The 20,293-nt window shown below is 50.4% G+C and overlaps 4 protein-coding genes and 1 non-coding gene across 10 annotated transcripts; 2 read left to right on the top strand and 3 right to left on the bottom strand.

The window, feature by feature from the left end:
• Positions 1-610: 610 nt before the first annotated feature.
• Positions 611-1,006, bottom strand: LOC118673738 (histone H4). Its single transcript, XM_036344893.1, has one exon. It carries the CDS (start codon positions 975-977, stop codon positions 666-668), a length of 312 nt encoding a protein of 103 aa, XP_036200786.1. The 5' UTR covers positions 978-1,006; the 3' UTR covers positions 611-665.
• A 4,447-nt stretch (positions 1,007-5,453) lies between these two features.
• Positions 5,454-5,926, bottom strand: LOC118673725 (histone H2A type 1). The gene has a single exon (XM_036344881.1). The coding sequence runs from the start codon at positions 5,909-5,911 to the stop codon at positions 5,519-5,521; it is 393 nt and encodes a 130-aa protein (XP_036200774.1). The 5' UTR covers positions 5,912-5,926; the 3' UTR covers positions 5,454-5,518.
• A 244-nt stretch (positions 5,927-6,170) lies between these two features.
• On the top strand, positions 6,171-6,667 carry LOC118673733 (histone H2B type 1-C/E/F/G/I). Its single transcript, XM_036344888.1, has one exon. The coding sequence runs from the start codon at positions 6,234-6,236 to the stop codon at positions 6,612-6,614; it is 381 nt and encodes a 126-aa protein (XP_036200781.1). The 5' UTR covers positions 6,171-6,233; the 3' UTR covers positions 6,615-6,667.
• Positions 6,668-8,855: 2,188 nt separating this feature from the next.
• Positions 8,856-8,937, bottom strand: TRNAS-GCU. Its single transcript has one exon. It is a non-coding gene; the product is annotated as a tRNA-Ser (tRNA).
• A 1,165-nt stretch (positions 8,938-10,102) lies between these two features.
• LOC118673718 (transmembrane protein 225B-like) lies at positions 10,103-18,430 on the top strand. 6 transcript variants are annotated; one of them, XM_036344873.1, is made up of 6 exons: positions 10,103-10,557; positions 12,719-12,831; positions 15,731-15,944; positions 16,265-16,408; positions 16,644-16,781; positions 17,353-18,430. In XM_036344873.1, exons 3-6 carry the CDS (start codon positions 15,746-15,748, stop codon positions 17,493-17,495), a joined length of 624 nt encoding a protein of 207 aa, XP_036200766.1. In that variant the 5' UTR covers positions 10,103-10,557; positions 12,719-12,831; positions 15,731-15,745; the 3' UTR covers positions 17,496-18,430. The 6 variants fall into 6 exon arrangements, with proteins under 6 accessions (XP_036200766.1, XP_036200765.1, XP_036200767.1 ...); XM_036344872.1 differs by lacking the exon at positions 12,719-12,831 and having other exon boundaries at positions 10,106-10,557; XM_036344874.1 differs by lacking the exons at positions 10,103-10,557; positions 12,719-12,831 and adding an exon at positions 12,840-13,255.
• Positions 18,431-20,293: the final 1,863 nt, after the last annotated feature.

The raw sequence follows: 20,293 nt of genomic DNA, 5'->3' as shown, positions 1-20,293 counted from the left end.
AGCTTTTTGTAACCATGTCGTAGTGTTTAAATGGCCCGTTACAAACCAAAAAGGCACAGAAACCCGTCTCATGACGCACAGCAGGTGGTTAAGAGGAAGATGAAGTGGGAGGCGACTCTTCCTTCAAATGCAAACTGAGGCCCGAGGAACAGGAAGTGAAGACTCAATTAGAACCCTGGCCCCGAGCTGACAGCGACGCCACTGCTTAGCCTGGGGGTAGGGAGGGGCTGACCGAGACTGCACATCCCTGAGGCAGTTCCACAGGGACGCACGACAGGCCGGGAGACGGGTGGGCTCCACCTGATCACCTTCCCGTGACGCCCGCGACCAGGTGGGGAGGGAGCCAGCATCCCGGTGAAACGTCCCGTGTCAATGTATCTGGGTCTCCGTGGGCGCCAGCGGGAATCTTTGCAGAACTTCCCCCGGCACCCCACCAGGTGCGACTCATGGATTTTCTGGCGGAGCCTGTGGCTGAGCCCCTTCCCGGCCCCTGGGTAGGAGTTTCCACCACGAACCTCCAGATCCCGGCGCTGGAACCCCGAGAGCGAACTTGTCACTCCTGCCTCATTTCCCCGTAGAGCGGGCAGCGCGCAGCTCTTCCGAGAGGGGGTGGGCGGCCCTGAAAAGGGCCTTTGGTTTTGCTGTCGAAGGCAGTGGTTTGGGCCTCAGCCGCCGAAGCCGTAGAGGGTGCGGCCCTGGCGCTTGAGCGCGTAGACCACGTCCATGGCCGTGACCGTCTTGCGCTTGGCGTGCTCCGTGTAGGTGACGGCGTCGCGGATCACGTTCTCCAGGAAGACCTTGAGCACCCCGCGCGTCTCCTCGTAGATGAGCCCGGAGATGCGCTTGACGCCGCCGCGCCGCGCCAGGCGCCGGATGGCGGGCTTGGTGATGCCCTGGATGTTGTCGCGCAGCACCTTGCGGTGGCGCTTGGCGCCGCCCTTGCCCAGGCCCTTCCCGCCTTTGCCGCGTCCGGACATGGCCAGAGGATCGGAGACCAGCAATGCGCCGGCGGCGTCTGCAGCGCCTTCTTATAGGGCCGCGGGCGGACCGGAGTGAAACCCGAGAGCTGGGCGGGGCCTAAGAGCTAAAACCCGCCGCTCTGTCCTCCCTTTCTCCCCCCTGCCCGCCCCGCCCCGCCCTCAGGCAATTCTTTTTAATGCTCAGCAGCGGCCAGCTTTTCTCCTTGCTTTCTTATCCCTCGTGTCTCCTGCTCCATCCAAATTAAACAACAAAACCTTCACATTGTGGAGCAGCGACTTTTAACCTGTTCCCGTCATGGTACGTGCAAGCGAAGGTCGAATCGCTGTTGTAGAAGACGCACTAGAGAGCGGTGGGGAAGCATTTCTGCAAATACACGTGTTTCCTTTCTCTAAGTTTGCACAAGCCTAGGCCATTTTGGAACGTTTCTCTCCTTAATTTCCAGGAGAGCTACACCCCACAGAACATGATGGTAACAAGGCAGAGAATTCTAGGGTCTTGCAGATTGTTTAATTCTCTTCCACCAAAGGTACCAATTTTCATTTTCAACAGCAGAGCCTATCCTATTATGTCTTACTAATTAATAATGGGTAGAATCACCTAAAGAATTCCAACGATCCAGGTATAGAGATTAAACTTTGAAAAAACAACCAACTGGTTAATCAGGACAACACATCAAATATGTCCCCACTGATTTGAGGAACTGAATTTATCATCTATTGAGTATTCACTTAAAATTAATTCTTCAGTTTTTATTGTAATGATGGAGTATTACAGTTGTTTCTCCTGTTGAAAAATATTTTAATATTTGGCAGTGAATTCCCACCCCAGTTATTTTTCAAAATAATTTCTGTTATGACCACTCCTTTTACTTAAAATTACAAATGATTTTGTCTGCTTGCAACAAAGAAATTCTCTAAGTAGCCTGATCAAAACGGTGCTAAAGCTTTCCTTTTTTGGGTAAATTTATCTTTGAAATGCTGTGTCCTCCTAACCTGAAAAATACTACTACCAATCCACATATGTACCTCAGTAGAGTTTTCTAGAATATATATATATATTGCGCCCTCCCCCTGGCCGGGGCCGAGGGGAGACTTACCGGGTTGGTTTTGATCTGATAAATGTAGGTGAATATATATATATATATATATATATATATATATATATATATATATTTATTTATTTATTTAAATTTAAAAATAAACTTTTGTGAACAGACAACCAAGGAGCCCCGGCTGGCTGTCAGTACTTCAGCCAATTCAGCAGAGACAGGGTTGAATCATATGAGTGTTTATTCCAATAATGTTAGAAGCGTGGGAGAGCAGCAGGTCTCCCACAGAAATCTGCTCTGCCTCACCCATAAGCTGGCTGCTTCTATTGGGCAGAAGGACAAAGGTTACGTGGGAAAGTAGGAATTGCAGGGATGGGAAAGTGGGCACGGGACACTCGTTACAGGTTACAAGTCATGCGGGCTGGGCAGGGGGGAGGGGGTGTTCTCAGAGGGCAGGCACCTCTGGGCGCCCGGGACCAGTTACAGGCAATAGGATGGGGTGTAAAGAGCAGGTGCCTCCGGGACTAGATGGTCTCAGCCACGAGGTCGCCAACCTTTCCATAATGAGAGGCAGCTCTCGGGACAGGAGGATGGCCTGCATGCCCGCTAGCTGCCATGTGCCGGGCGTACACTCCCTGCCGGGTGAGAAGGCGCTTTCTCTAATTAGAACAGAACCATCATGGTGAACAGAGCAGGATTATAGTTCTTACCATTGTAGCTGGTCCCCAATATTCTGTCTGCCCCTAACACTTTTACTAATGACAAGAGCCACTAATTCATTAGTGAATATGTAGATAGTTCAAATGAAGGGGGAAAGTATATTTCTTTTACTATGTCCAACCTTAATTACTGAGATACATTTTTTAGACTCTTCTTTACTTAAAACATTTTTAAAAATTGACTTCAGAGAGGAAGGGAGAGGGAGAGATAGAAACATCCGTGATGAGAGGGAATCACTGACTGGCTGCCTCCTGCACACCCCTACTGGGGTTTGTGCCCTTGACCAGAATCGAACCCGGGTTCCTTCAAGCCGCAGACCTACGCTCTGTCCACTGAACCAAACCGCCAAAGGCCCTTCTTTACTTTAAAAATGAATAAATTTCCCACCAACCAGTAGTCTCCTTCCCTGGATAGTTTCATGAGTTGTTTTTTTAATAGAAACTAGCGATAAGGTTAGCCATGGATGGCTGTAAGTTTGTAAGGCTTCGTAGTTCTGGAAATTAATAGCCAAAGGTGTTTATTCTTCGATACACGTATCATCTCATAAAAATGTAATGCACCTCGGGCTGTTTTCTAACATACTAACAACCTTCATATATGAAGGTAAACTTGGCTAAAGTCCAGGTCTTGTTCTCCTGTCTTTACAGTCTGTCTCAGTGGAAAGGGAGAATACGCCCACCCCCCCACCCCGCCAATTGGGCCTCTTTCCCATGAGGATTAATTTGACCTGATTATTTCTGAGAACCTGCAGACAAGAGAGAATCTCGGAAGGAAGCAGAAGTTCCATTTTGTAAGAGACTTTACTTTTACACAGGAAATCTCACCAGCCACCCCCTCCCTGTGCCTGGAACCACACATCTCATCCGCGGGGAAAACTGGTACTTAATCTGCATCACAAAACCTGCCCTCCGCCAGGTAATCTCTCCTAATTGCCCTCCCGCAGCCCTCCCCTCCCCTCTCCTGTCTTTGGCCTTTAACTGAAGATGGTAAATGTGATGGTGGCTTGGGGCCTTTTGGGGAGTTTACTCAGTTTTCCCGAGTCTCTGCCCCATAAACATTGGTAAAATGGATAAAATTCTGGTTGTTTCTCTCTGGTTAATTCGTCTTTATTACCGGGACCTCACCTAAACACTCAGAATGGTTCAGAGGAATGTACTGTCTCCTCTCCCACACGGTACACACCAAATCCGGCAACACTTGATTAGCTACAGTTGCAAAATCCCTAACTATTGGTCTGCTGCTTCCAGTGAGATCAAGCCAGGGCCATCTCTCACAGACAGATTTCTGTCCTAACGATTTCTGTCTGAATGACTTTCAAAGAAACGTAAGCCGGGTTATGCCATTCCGCTCTTCAGAACTCGCAGGATGGACGTTTGGAATCATCTGCCCAACACAGCATGGCCTGCAAAACGCCCCACACGACCCTCCGGCTCTACACGACGGACCTGCCTCTGAATTCACTCCTGACACCGGCACCCTGACCTCCGGGTCTTGCGAAACATTCCGCGTACATGACGGCCTCAGGTTTTGGGAGTATCTTCTCTGCTTAGAACATCACCCAAAAGAGCAACATAATTTACTTCCCGGCTTTAAATAGATCTCTGCTCAAAGACAATCTAGTCAGAACGCTTCCAGAGTCATGGGAGCGGGTGAAGAGTGCCCCCCACCCCGTCCCTGCAGGCCTGGACCCTCGCAATACCTCCCAGTTTAGAAATAGGGCCTCTGCCCATGATGATGAAGAATCTCAGGTGAAAGCGTCTTGGGTTCAGAGGGGCTCTGGGTCTAGCGATGGCTGTGATGCTGCAGGAGGAGAGGACAGACTCAGGCGAGGAGGGTGTGAGGGAGGTCGAGGCTGGAGGGATGTGTTAAGTCAAGAAACCCCGAGAACTGCTGGCCATCAAAGGCGCAAGCTCCTTTCTGGGGTATTTATGCTCCAGCATCTGGAAGAGTCCCCTGGAGGTGCCGCCCTCAAAGGCCCTGGGATGAGCTAGGCCTGGCAGCAGCGTGACTTCCACCTCTGGCCCCGGAACTGAGGGCGTCTATTTCCCTGTCATGCCACCGAGCAGTAACTGCCACAGGCAGCCCAGTAAGTAAGTGACATAAAAGCAGACACCCCAGCTCTCCTGCCACTCAGCCACAGGACCGGACTTAGCTTTCTTCGTAGTCCTATTCACAACCCAAACTTTAGCTTAAAAAAACAAACAAACCACGAAACAACACTTCTAGGGGGTCCACTTGAGTGTCTCTCATTGTTATACATTGTGGCCAACATCTTTATTGTAAGAACCTGTATCGGGGTGGAAAGTAAGGTGTTTTTAAAACTCACGAATACATGTGGATGCATACCCATTTCTTCATGCAGTTTTTGACAGTGTTTTGCTTTCAATGGAGAACTGTGACTCCATTGGGCCGATGACTCACTTTCTAATACAAATACAAGTGCTAAGGTCTTTACCAGAAAAGGATGGCTGAGCCTGCAGAGCACTTCACTTTCCGTCCTGAGGCACTTAGCCCCAGGGCATGTTGCACCAATTGCTTAATCACCTGATACAAACCATTGTGTTCCTTTTACATTTGTCTTGAATGTATGGCTAGTGTTTTGTTTCTGGGGTGTTAACATACTGACACCTCCAGTAATTGTCAGTCAAGGGGATTCTCAAGTAGCTGCTCCTACATGGCAACTGCAAGCTCTTTAGTGAAAGCGTGGGTGGCTCTGAAAAGAGCCTTTGGTTTAGTTGTTTGCGTTGTTGCCAAAGGAACGCAGGGTCCTTACTTGCCCTTGGCCTTGTGGTGGCTCTCGGTCTTCTTGGGCAGCAGCACGGCCTGGATGTTGGGCAGCACGCCGCCCTGCGCGATGGTCACCTTGCCCAGCAGCTTGTTGAGCTCCTCGTCGTTGCGGATGGCCAGCTGCAGGTGGCGCGGGATGATGCGCGTCTTCTTGTTGTCGCGCGCCGCGTTGCCCGCCAGCTCCAGGATCTCGGCCGTCAGGTACTCCAGCACCGCCGCCAGGTACACGGGCGCGCCCGCCCCGACGCGCTCGGCGTAGTTGCCCTTGCGGAGCAGCCGGTGCACGCGGCCCACGGGGAACTGCAGCCCGGCCCGCGAGGACCGCGTCTTGGCCTTGGCGCGCGCCTTGCCGCCCTGCTTGCCGCGTCCAGACATGATGAACAGGAAACCTCCGTTCAGACCTTGATCTGAGCTGAGTCGCCCGCAGCTGCCCTCTTTATAGTCGCGCCGCGGCGCGAACGTGAGTCTGTGCCATTGGCGGCAAGTTACAGCCCTTTCTGTTCAACCAATGGGATCCTGGTTCTGAAACACACTCGTTGTCAGTGGACAGCATCCCGGTGACGTTTCCGGGACTCACCACCAGTCGGACACGCCTTTCCTCCCCGCCGCCTGGAAGGAGCCTGAACCGGAGGACACTCGCAGCCTCGCACTCGCTCCTCCCGTTGTTTCCCGGCTTCTTCGGCGGTTTCTCCCGACCATGCCCGAGCCCGCCAAGTCGGCGCCCGCCCCGAAGAAGGGCTCCAAGAAGGCGGTGACCAAGGCGCAGAAGAAGGACGGCAAGAAGCGCAAGCGCAGCCGCAAGGAGAGCTACTCGGTGTACGTGTACAAGGTGCTCAAGCAGGTGCACCCCGACACCGGCATCTCGTCCAAGGCCATGGGCATCATGAACTCGTTCGTCAACGACATCTTCGAGCGCATCGCGGGCGAGGCGTCGCGCCTGGCGCATTACAACAAGCGCTCGACCATCACGTCCCGCGAGATCCAGACGGCCGTGCGCCTGCTGCTGCCCGGCGAGCTGGCCAAGCACGCCGTGTCCGAGGGCACCAAGGCCGTCACCAAGTACACCAGCTCCAAGTAGACGCGCGCGCACGCGGCCCGACTCCTGACCCAAAGGCTCTTTTCAGAGCCACTCATGTTCGCAGAGAAGGGGCTGGTGCGAAGTCGGGCAACAACCTTTGGAGAACCTGTGGGTCACTAACGACAAAAACACCTGCTTGGCTCTCCAGGGTCTGGGATTCCGTATGATTCGGGAATTTCCCACGTTTAATAGGGCTCCCCACCATGTGTCAGAGTTAAGGAGCGACGGAGAGGAAAACGTTCAGCTCTAAGCAAACTTAAGCACGGCCGGCCCGGGCCAGGGATTAAGCCGGACTCCCGCCTGGGCCGAGGCTGCGCCGGGAAGGAAGGCGACTGATTCAGAAGCCGGTCTCCTTTCGGGTCAGAGCTTTGCAGCTTTAGGGAGGTGCAGGGAGAGGGACTTAAAAAAGGGAAATGCTGATACGGAAACTCGAGTTCATTTTCTCCCTCACATCCTTCCTGTTAATAGAAGGAAAACCTGATTAAAACGAGGAACATGTCTGGGGCAAACAGCGGTAATCGGAGGGAGGGGAGTGGCCCTCCGGGCACTGGGGTTCTTCAGAGGGCTCCCTCCTCCGGGCAGGGTGAGGTCTCGGTTACAGCTGATGACAGCCAGGAGCGCCTCGAACCCGGACGGTGCAGAGAAGGCTTAAGGGGCCTCGGCCGCCAGGAGGGGCAACAAGAACCTGACCGCAGGGCGAGTACAGGGTGCGGTCACCCGGCCTTTCGGCATCGCTCGCTCCTGCGCCATAAACCTCTCCTGCCAAAGCGCCGCGAGGCCCTGCTTCTCTCTGACTCACAGAGGGACCTGTCAGCCTGAGCACCTTGGCTCGCTCTGATCTCCCAAAGGTGTGTCTCCGCCAGAAAGAGGATGGGGACCAGCCGCCGCCTGTATGACCCAGAGATGCTTGAGCAGTTCACCCCGGATCAGAAGCTGGAACCACCGAAAACTCCGGGTGGCTTCCGTGGGAGATCCCCACTGTCTCGTGTGCAGAAGTCAGACCCTGAGGGCACCTGGAGTTCCCTTCCTCACTTTTTGGAATGTGTCTGTCAGGAACAGACTCGAGGGCATATTGCTGGACCTTATAGCGCTCGCTCCCTAGGTCCTTCCTGGGCAGCTAATGGGCTGTGGGAGGTGCAGCAAGTGCTGCCAAAACAAGTGAAACTCATAAGAACATTGTAACCATGTTGACCACTACCCTTGTTTTGCTCTGACTATAAAATAAAGGCTCGGCTTGCAGGCTGGATCTTTCTGCATCTTCATCCAGGCATGGGAGATCCTCCCAGCCCCAGCTGTATTCTTTGTCTTTAATCCTTCACCGCCCCTCCTCAGGTTCACCCTTGGCCGCGCTGGCATGGCACAGTAAGCATCTTTGTATCTAGTGTAAGAACAAGAATTCCTTACCAGCACCTTATTTTAGATGCAGCGAAAGAGTCCGTAGGGGAAAAAGTAAAGTCGTATTCAGGCCTGAAAAGAGTGGCGAGCGGCCTGGACTGATGACGATGAAACCTGTCCTGCTGTCACCCCGGTTGGGAGAACGTAGAGAACGCTGGCTACAGAGTTACCCGGAGTGTTTCTCCAGGGTCATCTACAGGGTTATTCTCCCCCAGTGATTATTGTTTCCTACCAAGGATGCCCCAACCCACTTTGCTGTACCCCACCATTATTGGGGGGTGCCTAATTCATTAACCACCCATGTCTCCTGACAGCACCCAATCCTACTTGGCTCCTCCTAGGCCCCTCGGGAAACCTCAGCACACCCGGGACTGATCCAGGCCCCCCCCCCCCCCCCCCCAGAGAAAAGCCACTGACAATGATAAGCAGTGAACTCACTGGAAAAAACTTGTGCTTTTAAAGACAACTCTGGAACTATTGAGATGTATGTATCATAGATATAAAAATTGGAACCGGATGGGCAAACCAGGAAACTGTTATACTAACCAAGATGAGATATGTAATGGATGCTAAACGTAAGAATTCTAATTATGAGTTAGTTGAAAATAAAAGCCCCTTCAAGCAATGTTACATCAGGTAAAATTGAGGGATATTCCGAAAAATCTGTTCTACCGAAATGCAAGAATGACCACTTATGGAAGGACAGGAAAAGTGCTCAGATCATAGTGACTGAGGATTAGTGTTGCCCAGGTAAAGGTCAGAACAAGGGGCAAATATTTTAGGAATACATCCAAGAGACTTTTGAAAGTACTTTTTAGGAGATTTATACACTAAAAACCACTCAGTCGACGAGGGTGGGATTCGAACCCACGCGTGCAGAGCACAATGGATTAGCAGTCCATCGCCTTAACCACTCGGCCACCTCATCCCCACAGACTAATCCCCTGGACCATGTCACTCCCAGATGGAAAGGCTCTGGGCAATGTCCGGGAGGTGGGGCTTTGGGGACAGCTTCTTTCCCTTGCATAAGCAAGGACAAATCAGCTGGGACACGATGGAAACATATGTGCGAGGCCTTCAATCCTTCCCCGAGTTAAAAAATGTTTCTGATGATAATAAGATCAAATTAAAGTCAGTAACAGAAGAAAATTTGAGAGAATCAACAATCCATGAGTATAAAAGAAATCAGAAGGGAAATGTAAAAGTACTTTGGACTGAATAAAAGAACCCATAATACACCAAAATTATGGCATTTCATTAAAGCAGTACTTACACATTATTTATATTTTTAAATATCTGCATTAGAGAAGAAAGAACTCAAATGAGTAACCTAAGCTTCTATCTTAAGATAGAAAAAGATAAGCAAACTAAACCCAAAGCCAGTACAAGAAAGGAAAGAATAAAGATTGGAGTACAATCAATGAAATGGAAAACAGAAAAACAATAAAGAAAGCCAATGAAATGAAGAGATGAGTCTTTTGAAAAGTCAGCAAGATGAACAAAGTTTTAGTTAGACTCAACAGGAAAAGAGAGATGAGAAATCGAAGGAAACAGAGAGCATCACTACTGATCTCAAAAAAAAAAAAAAATGAAAACATCATAAAGGGATAAATAGTATGGACGTCATGCTAACAAATTAGACAACTTTGATAAAATGAAAAATTTCCCAGAGCTAGGGGCTGGGAGGAGGGAAGGCAAGAGGGACAGGGATGGGAGATATCTGTAATACTATCAATAATAAAAACATATTTTAAAAATTCCCAGAGGATGTAAATTATGGCAATGAACACAAGAAAAAAATAGAAAATCTGGACATTTTTTAAAACGGAGTCCGTAATTAATATTTCAAAAAAAAAAAAGCTCAAGCCCGGTGGCCTTACTAATTAAGAATTAAACATCTTCCGAAACTCTGTGACAAAGGAAGGCACTGGGGGAGGGGTGCGCGCTCCGGCGGGCCTAGGGTGCTCGAGGAGAGGCTCGAACTCAAAACCTCAGCATCAGCGGCACTGACCTAGAAGCACCACGCGCTGGGCGACTACGCCACTGGAGCACCCACGCCCTCTCCTGGTCACAGGTTACTCAGTCTGCGTTGGCTCGGGTGGCTGTGCGCCCGAAGCCCAAGGACCGGGTCCAGCCGTGGACCCCCCGCGCCACTCTCCCGGCCGGCACGGAGCCGCACTGCTGCGCGAACGAGGGGAGGACACTTCCAAGCGACCGGGAGGCCCCGATGCGAGCCAGCCTCCTGGGGCTGCGCGGGCCACGGAACCCTGTCGTCAGGGGCCCTAAGCGCCCGGGGAAACCGGAAGTTAGCGACGAGCTCGCGCACCTTCGTTATTTTTTTTCCCTCCGGAAGTTGAGATGCCCTCTGCTCGCAGGGGTTCAGGTTGCGACCTCTGACCCCGGGTCCGGGAGGAAGTACTGCTAGTGGCCGAGGAACCAGGGGTGTAGCGGACAGGGCCGCCCCCAGCCTCTCCCCAACGGCGGGAGGCGCCGAGTCCCCCGCGGACCCTGGAGAAGGGCCAAGGGCTTGTCTGCTCTTGGGGCTCAGGTGAGGGGTCAGCAACCGGGGCCGGAAGTGCTGTTGCGGGTTGGCCGCGGTCCAGACTAACCGGCGTCCCTGGGCGGGCCTGTCCCTTCCTCCCACGCCCTTCGTTGTTTTTTTTGTTTGTTTCTTTTTCTGTTCATCAGATTTTTTATTCACTTGATTTTTAGATTCACTTGTTGATAGATGTGTATTTGTTGTTCATAATTTTTATCTTTACCCTTTTCTTCTTCTTCCTCTTCTTAAAGGATACCTTTCAGCATTTCATATAATACTGGTTTGGTGGTGATGGACTCCTTTAGCTTTTCCTTATCCGTGAAGCTCTTTATCTGACCTTCTATTCTGAATGATAGCTTTGCTGGGTAGAGTAATCTTGGTTGTAGGTTCTTGGCATTCATCACTTTGAATATTTCTTGCCACTCTCTTCTGGCCTGCATAGTTTCTGTTGAGAAATCATCTGACAGTCGTATGGGTATTCCCTTGTAGGTAACTGACTGTCTTTCTCTTGCTGCTTTTAAGATTCTCTCTTTATCTTTTGCTCTTGGCATTTTAATTATGATGTGTCTTGGTGTGGTCCTCTTTGGATTCCTTTTGTTTGGGGTTCTCTGCACTTCCTGGACTTGTAAGTCTATTTCTTTCACCAGGTGGGGGAAGTTTTCTGTCATTATTTCTTCAAATAGGTTTTCAATATCTTGCTCTCGCTCATCTTCTGGCACCCCCATAATTCAGATGTTGGTACGCTTGAAGTTGTCCCAGAGGCTCCTTATACTATCTTCATATTTTTGGATTCTTTTTTCTTTTCTGGTTGGGTGTTTTTTACTTCTTCATATTTCAAATCTTTGACTTGATTCTTGTGATTCTCTAGTCCGCTGTTGGATCTCTGTATAACATTCTTTATTTCAGTCAGTGTATGCTTAATTTCTAGTTGGTCTTTTCTCATATCCTCGAGGGTCTCACTAAATTTATCAGCAGTTTCTAGAAAATTCTTGAAAAACCTTATAAGTGTGGTTTTGACCTCTATATCCAGTAGTTTTCTTTCCTCCATTTCTGTCATTTGTGACCTGTTTCTTTGTCTCCGCATTTTTTATGCTTCCCTGTGTTGATAGAGTGGCTTTCTGAGCTAGGTGTCCTCTAGGGCCCAGTGGCTCAGCCTCCCCAGTCACCTGAGGCGGACACTCTTGGTGCACCCCCTTGTGGGCTGTGTGCACAGTCTTGTAGTTAAGCCTTGATTGTAGTTGGTATCACTGGGAGGAATTGACCTCCAGGCCGATTGGCAGTGAGAATCAGCTGTGGTTATGGTGGGAGAACTTCTCTGCTGGAGACACCCTTATGAGGCAAGACTTGCTTCAAGGGGGCTTTGGTGCTCACTGAGTCTGCCCCCTGAGTGTGTCCCTTATGGATCTGAGGAGCTGTAATCTGGATGGTCCCAATCTGCCCACTGGGTACACTGGCACTTGGATCTAAGGAGGTGCTAATTTAGCCTCTGCCTGAGCCTACCCAGCAGGAGCTACGGAGCGATCTGCAGATTCCTCTTCTTTGTTTGGGATTTGGAGGTGCCCAGATGAGGCCCAGCTGTGAAGCAATGCAAGCTGCTGTGGGGCCTTGGGCCTTCTTTTGGATGTTCTGGGTCTGTCTGACCCAGCTGCAGTTTGTTAGGTAATTTTAGATTGCAAAGGGCCAGACCATTCATATGCAAAAGGCTCTGTGCACAGCTTGGGTGGGGCGGGGTCTCAGGGAATCAACAGGGCAGAGCAAACAGCTATGGCTGATCTTCAGCCCTGCCCTAAGAGGTCCCGGGTCTCAGTGTCCTGCGGTAATCGCTGCAAGCACCTCTGAGAGAAAGCCGCCCTCGAGTTTTGCCCACTGCCATACAGTCCAGTTTCTCCCCGTATGAGTCTGGGTCCCCAGAGACTCGCCCTGAACTGGAGTGCAGAGTAGCCCTTCGTTTTGAATTTAAATCTCATTGGTGTAGGCTTCCCGCCAGCCCCGGAGGTCAGTCCCCCAGAGACCGTTTAGTCCAGTGTTCCTCATCCCTGCCTGCACGTTAGAATGACCTGGGGAGCTTTTTAAAGGAATAATAACCCACGTTTGAGAAGACAGGCCAGGAGCCAGCCCCGAGGATTCTGATTCAATCGGTTAGAAGTCAGTGCTTCCTTTTTCTTTTTAGATGGTGGTTACATTTTATCACGGCCTGACAGTTTTAGCCAAGAAAGTAACAGCAGCGACACCCGGCTTGAGCAGAGTGGCTCTGACACCGGTTCCCGAAACCCGCCTGCCGCGGTGAGCGAGCTCGGACCTTGGGCCGGGTCAGGCCGGACAGCGAGCGCTGTGCACCCTCCCCCGTGGGCCCAGAGCAGGCGGGCGCCCCGTCAACGGCGCCTGTGAGCCGCGGCGCAGAAGGGGCGCCTGTGGCAAACCTGTGCCTCCGTCCTGGAGCCTAGAAGCAATGACAACAGCAGCACGAAGTAGCTGATCACAGATCATAACGATGAGATACTGACATGAAGGGAGCAGATGCTGTTGGGAAAATAGTGCCAAGGGACCGGCTCCACGCTGGCTGCCATAAGCCTTCCGTTCGTAGAAGAGGCAACGAGCCTGTCTTGTGCTGCGCTCTGCTAGGCTTTGCAGATGTCGCTTTCGCTCCTGCTAACACAGCATCCATTCTGCAGCCTATGTAACAAGAAGTAATTTCAAGGGGAAAAAAGTGATTTCAACTTTCAAGTCTTATTACTTAAATATTTTTGTAATCCTGTAGCTGTTAGAGAGCAGGCAGCATTTTCAGTCATGTGAGCAGTGTGTTTGCAAAAGAAAGAAGTTAGTTTCTAGCCCTTTAGGAAACTGAAATGTCAAATTTCATTATATATTTTAAACTACATGTTTTGAAAAGTTTCATACATATGGGCATTGACATAATTAGATCATGAACTCCCCTGTGATCAGTCAGAGTCATCAACATTTTCCAGTCTCATTTCCTCTATCTTTTCACTATGTTTTTTGTGAGGTGGGAAGGTTGGGGTGGGGGAGGGAATAATTTAAAGTTAAACCTAGAGCTATCCTATCTATCATCCTAAATTCTTCAGTTTGTATGTCTTAGAGATAAGAACTTTTTATTTTATAATATTTATAAGTGCAACACCACTACCATATTCAGCAAATGGAGCAGTAATTTCTCTCTCTTTCTGTAGCAGTAATTTCTTACTATAAGAAGTTACTTGCACAAAAAGTAATTGGCAAAACTAGTATTTAAATGAAGGTTTCCTGTCTCCAGTTTCTCCTTGACTCCTTTCTCAAGCCATCTTAAACAAACAAACAAAAAAAACACAGTTGTATAATTTTAAGGGACAACTTAAAGTTGATGTGGAGTAAGTGATTGTTTTTGATGTGTGGATTGAGAGGTTGTAAGTAAGAGAGTAGGGACCAATGTTGACAATGGAGAGTTTGCCTGTAAATATGTTTACAGTTTTCATCTGTTCCGTTTTTGACATCAGCAGAAATCAGTTTGTCCATTTGCTTTGTTTTCCTGGGTCAGTTCAAAGTTCAGGCTTCCTCCAACCTAGAGATGTAAACATATTGCCTTCAAAGGTCGACTCCCTGAGCCTCCTGGCTGGGTCTCTGTGTGCACAGGATTGTCAAAAGCTCTCTGTACCTTGTTGAGTTATTTCTCATTTCCTGCCACGAATATTCCTTGTCTCCCCAGCCAAGGCCACGGCCCCGCTGTCCTCGTTCAGTAGCAGAACTGATCAACACGTGACCCTATAGTGCTCGGCTGGCGATGCACTGCTGTTGCACTCCAGCGTCCCAGCCAGTCCTGGGAATACAGGGGAAAGGATATACCCAACACACATGGCCAGTGGAGGGAAACTGACCGTTCCTGGATCATTCATTCATTCATTCATTCCACAAACATTTATGCAGCACCTGCCTTGTGCCAGTAGAGTTGCAGGTGCTTAGAATTCATACGTGAGTAGAAGAGACAAAGTTAATCCTTGCCTTCCCACAGCCTACATTTAAGAAACATCTAAACAGAGGTTCTTAGCAGCCCTCTGCTTCTTGGTCTCTATTGTTATTCACTTGTTTGTTAGTTCTTTCATCAACAAACCTGCCAAGTGTTCACCCTCAGTCACCCATGTGCGAGACAATAAGGCTGGGTCAGAAGGCATCACATGTCTTGACACCTTCTGTTCAAGGATGTGAAAGAGGAAGTATGACCCACTGTGCCCTTCACATAAAATCTGTTTGTACTTACACCTTCCCAGTTATTCCCTTGAGTGGCCTGCATTCTCTCTCATGTGTCCTGCAGTCTGGTACAGGAATAGGGCGCAGGTGCCCATTTGGTGTTAGGAGCAAGAGCTAAGGACACGCGGGAAGCACACATGTGCCGAGGAACAGAGGGCATCGCTCAGCGGAGGGCGTGGGACGTGACACATTCTTTAAAAAACGGCCACAGGGTGGGAGCTGACATTTTTGTTGGGAGGCAGGTCACACACTTATGATGTCACTAAACATTCCTGCCAACGGAACCCATGGAACAGGAAGGGCCACCGCGTTCCACTGTTGAGGAGAAGGCCAGGAGGGGCCTCCCTGTAAAAAGGTGCTGCTATGGAACACAGGGCATCAGAGGATGGAAGCTGAAGCAGAGAGGGTCGAAAAAGAACTGAGACAAAAGGTTCGCTGGGGTAGGACCAGCAGAGGAAAGCACGCCTGTGATTTGAGGGGAATGACGAGGAGGAGGCATGCGGAGGCTGCAGCCAAACTGTTACTTCTCTTGACATCACCAAGGGATGTACTTGGAATCTGCTGTGGTCCCCCCACCCCCTTTTCTGTTAAGAGATACGGGCTCCTCCTACATGTAAGGACTGTGCCAAACCGAGATGACGAGTCGGACTCTGAAGGGACAGCAAGTCTGGGTGGTGGGACAGGGCCTGTGGGAAGCACAGCAGCAGTGCAGGCTGTGGAGGAGTGTGTCCCAGGGGTTTCAGACCAGATGCAGAGACCAAAGGGAGCTTTCCATCCCCCTGGCGAGGGACGGGTCAGCCGGTGGCCTGGAGAGGACCTGGTTAGGGGACGAGGAGGGGGAGGGGGCCCGGGAGCCGAGTATGAGAAAGGGCCAGAGGATTGGACTTGTCTGGGGAGAAATCCCAAAGGGAAACAAACTCATATACTGCCCCCCCTTTTCCAGTCAGCTCCCGTCTGTATGAGATGTGGGATCACTAGGCCGCACCGCATTCTGGTCCTCACCTGCACGGTCGCCGGGTCGGCCCTCCTGTGGTGGGCCTTCAGCCTGTCCACCTGGGCGAAGGTGGACGTCCCCGACAGCCCCCAGGTCCTGTTCAGCGCCCTGTTTGCCATCTGCAGCCAGGAGATCAGGTGCTGGGTTCCTCCATCCAAGTCATGTAAGTGCCGGCCTTGAAGGGAGGGCCCTGCTCCCACCTGTCCCTTCCAGGACTTGCCAGCCTCTTGCTCTGCCCAGGTCACATGGAAGGAGCAGTTCTCCTCCTTTCAGTAACAGTGGCTCATTTCCGATGGGCCAGGGGGTCAGGCCTCTGGGCGACCAGCCCCGCCAGATTCGCTGTCCTGGACCTTCCGGCAGCTCACTTTCCCTCTGCTGCCACCGGTCCCTTTCCCAAAGTCCCTGCGCTGCTTCCTTCGTGTTCTGGGGGTTCAGACCCTAGAGGGAGCTGCTGGCCTTTCTCCCTCTCCCTCCCTAATTCAGACTGCTTCACGTTTGGTCGAATTTTCATGATCAGCGCCCTTCTTCTCTCCTTCTTCCTGAACATCACACTCCTGGCCTTCCCGCACACCCTTCCTGACACCTGGAAACAGTACTTTGTCTTCACCATCACCTGCTTCATCGTAGGTGAGAGATGGAGGAAGTGGGTTCCCTCAGTGGTCCTTGTGCTGTGCTGGGGTCACGTTCCAGGGGCTCACACAGCTGCTTAGAATCTGCCCAAGCACCGCTAAGGCAGCAGACAGTCCCATGACGATAAAGCAGGGCAGAGACGCTGAGATGACAGCTTTGGGTCTTGGGACTTCGCCCGAAGGCCACGCACTGAACTAACCCGGCTGCTCTCTGCCCCTGTCCTGAGGAGCAGGTGTCTGTGTGCTCCTTGCGTTGCTGCTGCACTCTCTGTATATTTGGAAAGTAACTGACATATTCAAGGAAGCGAAAGTCACCTTTCTCTACCCCTCTTTCATCCTCTCCGTCAGCATCACGCTGTTTTTCTTGTCTGGTGAGTGTGGGGGGGGCTTTGTGAGCGCTTGGGCTAGTCCTGAGTCCAGAACAGCCACGCCCAGGGCTCCAGCTCTCCCCTGAGAACTGTTAGTTTCTGGGTGTGGATTTGGTGCAGCGACGTTTCATTTGCTTGATGCAGCTGCTCCTACTCTATGTTGGAATTTTGCCTTTATAGAAAAACTAGGGGCCAAATGCACAAAATTCGTGCAAGAGTAGGCCTTCCTTCCCCCAGCTGCCAGCACTGGCTTCCCTCTGGCACCCAGGACCCAGGCTTCCCTCGCAGTCCTGGCTTTATCTGGAAGGCTGTCCGGTCTAATTAACATATTATGCTTTTATTATTATAGATAGCCTCCATTTCTGCTGTACATTCAGTAAGAACCATGGCTGGGATAGGAGAATTTATAGGGCAGATTGTAGGAGGGCGAGGGGTAGGTGGGGTAGAGAAATGGGATGACAGGTCCCTAGACCCCACACTCATTTGTTAAACCTGTTTAAAAACTGGTAATTTCTTTAAAAACATCAAGTGTTGCCGTCATTGTCATCTTCAACATCATCGTTTCTTCCCTCAGGAATTCTCTGCTTCGTCAGCGCCCACCGCTGCTGGTTTCAGTGTGTTGTGCAGCGGCCGATTCAGGTGAAACCCATGCAGACACCCGTGGCCAGTCCTTGCCCTGTAACCATCACCGAGAGCAAACCGGGTGGAGGCAGGTAGCCTGCCCTCCGTGCAAGCGGGGTAACCGTGGAAACCTCCTGTCTAGCCTGCACCTCGAGACTTCCCAGCTCCACACTCGGGTTTAATTGCTGTGGAAGACGAAGAGTTGGCCCGCTCCTGGCCATCCTTCCGATGAGGATTAGGATTCCGGGCACTTGGGTTTTCACGAGAGAGAAGACACAGTCGGGGCTGGGCAGTGATGAGTCTGCTTTGGGTCTCGAGGACTTGGAATGAAAACCTCCTCTCACCTTGAACCTGACCAAGGCCCACCCCATCATCTCAGTGTTTCCTGTGTCCTGCAAGGCGTGTCCTAACAGCAAGAAGCTCTTTCTCCACCTGTGTGGCCTGAGTTTTGATATAAATTCTCTGCCCTCTGGTAATTCTGTGAGTGTAATCTTTTCACTGTCATATAACTCAGGGCTGTGTTGCAGGAAACACAACCTCATCCAAACTCACTTAAATGACAACAAAAGAGTGAACTTATCGGACGGTCGCAGGGATAGTCCGGCGACCCAACAGAAGTCCTGGTAGGATCAGGGCTGCACAGGACACGGGTGGAACCTGAAGCTCTCCTCCAGGACATGGCACCACTTTAACTATTCAGTGAAGTTTAATGGAATTTCCTGACTCCTAAGTGCAAACAGTCTCCTAAATCCCCCTTGCTCATCATGTTCAAAGCCTGTCCCTCCCCAGCCAGACCTCTGCTCCATCTGAGCCCTCCACACACCGTGGGCCAGCCGGGCCTGGGCCACCCCTGCCAGGCCAGGGGCTCTGAGTGGCTCCCCACTGCGGTCTGTCTCCACCATGCGACCAACCCCTCTTAGAACACAGAGCTGAGAACGTTCTCCTTAAAAACCACTTTACTTTACCTTGTTCTTACCTTCAGGATGAATTCCTTATCTTCATAAATAAAGATCTTTATAAGTTGATGCCAACCTGTCTTTCAAAATGTTTTAATATTTTTATTGTGATTCATGTCATTCATGCGAAAAAAGTACTGCTGGAGGGACCAGAAAGGAACCGCCATCTCTAGAGAAAAGCAACATTGTAGGATACTCCGGGCGAGCCACCGGCCCGTTCTGCCCCCTCCACGCCAGTTCACACCGTTCCACCTCCTGGGACTGCTTTTCCTGAACTCTGCCAGGCGGTAACGTTCAGTCCTGCGTTTCCTTCTCCACAGCATCGGTTGGATTGTTCTCTGCGGCCAGATGAAGCTCCAGTGCGACGTCTGGAGAGCCTCCCTGACGGCCCTGCCCGTGATTGATCTGTTCGTCCCCAGCACATTTCCTTTATTCCTGTTTCAGTGTAGCTATGAGTTTAGATTTGTCTCTCTGACTAGGTGTTAGTTCCCTGAGGAATGAGGAGTAAGCTTTACCTTTGCACCCTCAGGGTTTCACGTTTTGCTGGGTGAATAGATAAATACCCTTTGAGTTACTGAGGCGACGCTTTAGAAGATTGCCATGCACTGAATGCAAGTACTGAGTACCAGTACCAGCTCTAGGTCATATCAGTTCTGTGGTGGGTAGATCTGTCAATGGTGGCCACGCTTTACCGACAGGACGTGCCTGGCACTGAGTCCTGTAATCTCACAACAAACCTGCCAAGTGAGCATCACCCCATTTTGCAGATAAGGTAACGGGGTGACTCAAAAGTGATTCATCCAAATTCACATACCTGGTGAGTCAAGACTTTAGTATGGGTCTCTCTAAGCCTGCTCTTTCTTTCCAGATCAAATTTCTATGTGGACAATGACAAGAATCGAGAGTATATGTTAAGGCAGACAGTGTTAACTAGGGTTATGCTGGAGGTGAACAGATTGTGATGATGAAACATTAAAAATCGATGGTTATTAAAGAGGCTGCAAAAGTAAGTCTGGGAGCGAATGAGAGTTACGGTATATATTTGGTAGACAAATTGAGGCAGCATAAATTACCAATTTCCAGAATAAATAATACCATTCCTGTCCTCTCCGCGAGGCAGATGGAGGTGGCGGTTTGGGGCGGAGCTTCAGGTCTCTGCCCTGCGGTGCACGTTAGCCCCTGAGTCCAGATTCAGAAATGTAGTGTCATTTTACCATGTGCCAGGAGCCGGTCCATGCTTGCTGTTTCAAGGGACCCAGCATATATGGCATACTGTTCTTAATATGTTTGCTCACCTTCTTGGCACTATGTGTTTTAACCAAGGTCTCTGAGAAAGGTTGTTTCCCCAGGTAGGGATTTTCCCCTGAAGTTAGGGAGGGAATAAAACCTCTTAACTAAGTGCCAGGCGGGTAATTAATCACTTTAACTATGAACAATCATGCTTAAGCTACATAATCTTTACTCCCTGGAATGGAGATAAGAAACGCCCTAACCTTTGTAATAGAGATTGATAGGATTGAATCAACTGGTATAAATACAGATGTAACGAGACAGAAAGAGACAGAACTTAGAACACAGAACTTAGAACACAGAACTTAGAATACGGAACCAAGAGAGACAGAACCTAGGCACAGAACCTACACAGAACGTTCTCTAGAGACAGAAGAACTTCGCTGGAGAGAACATGGCAAAAGATCCTGGACAGAAACTGGCCTCAGAACCTAGAGACAGAACCTAGCGAGAGAACATGGCAAAAGATCCTGGACTGAACCTGACTACAGAAATTGGCAAGAGAACCTGACTAGAACCTGGTGACTGAACCTGGCTGGAGAACCTAGCGAGGGAACATGGCTTCAGAACCTGGCTGGAGAACCTAGCAAGAGAACATGGACACAGACCCTGGCAGGAGGTCCTAAGCAGAACTTCGCTGGAGATCCA

This window comes from Myotis myotis, unplaced genomic scaffold, assembly GCF_014108235.1.
Source record: "Myotis myotis isolate mMyoMyo1 unplaced genomic scaffold, mMyoMyo1.p scaffold_m19_p_18, whole genome shotgun sequence".
In the NCBI taxonomy this organism is placed as follows: Eukaryota; Metazoa; Chordata; class Mammalia; order Chiroptera; family Vespertilionidae; genus Myotis; species Myotis myotis.
This window is presented reverse-complemented; position numbering and strand designations above follow the sequence as displayed.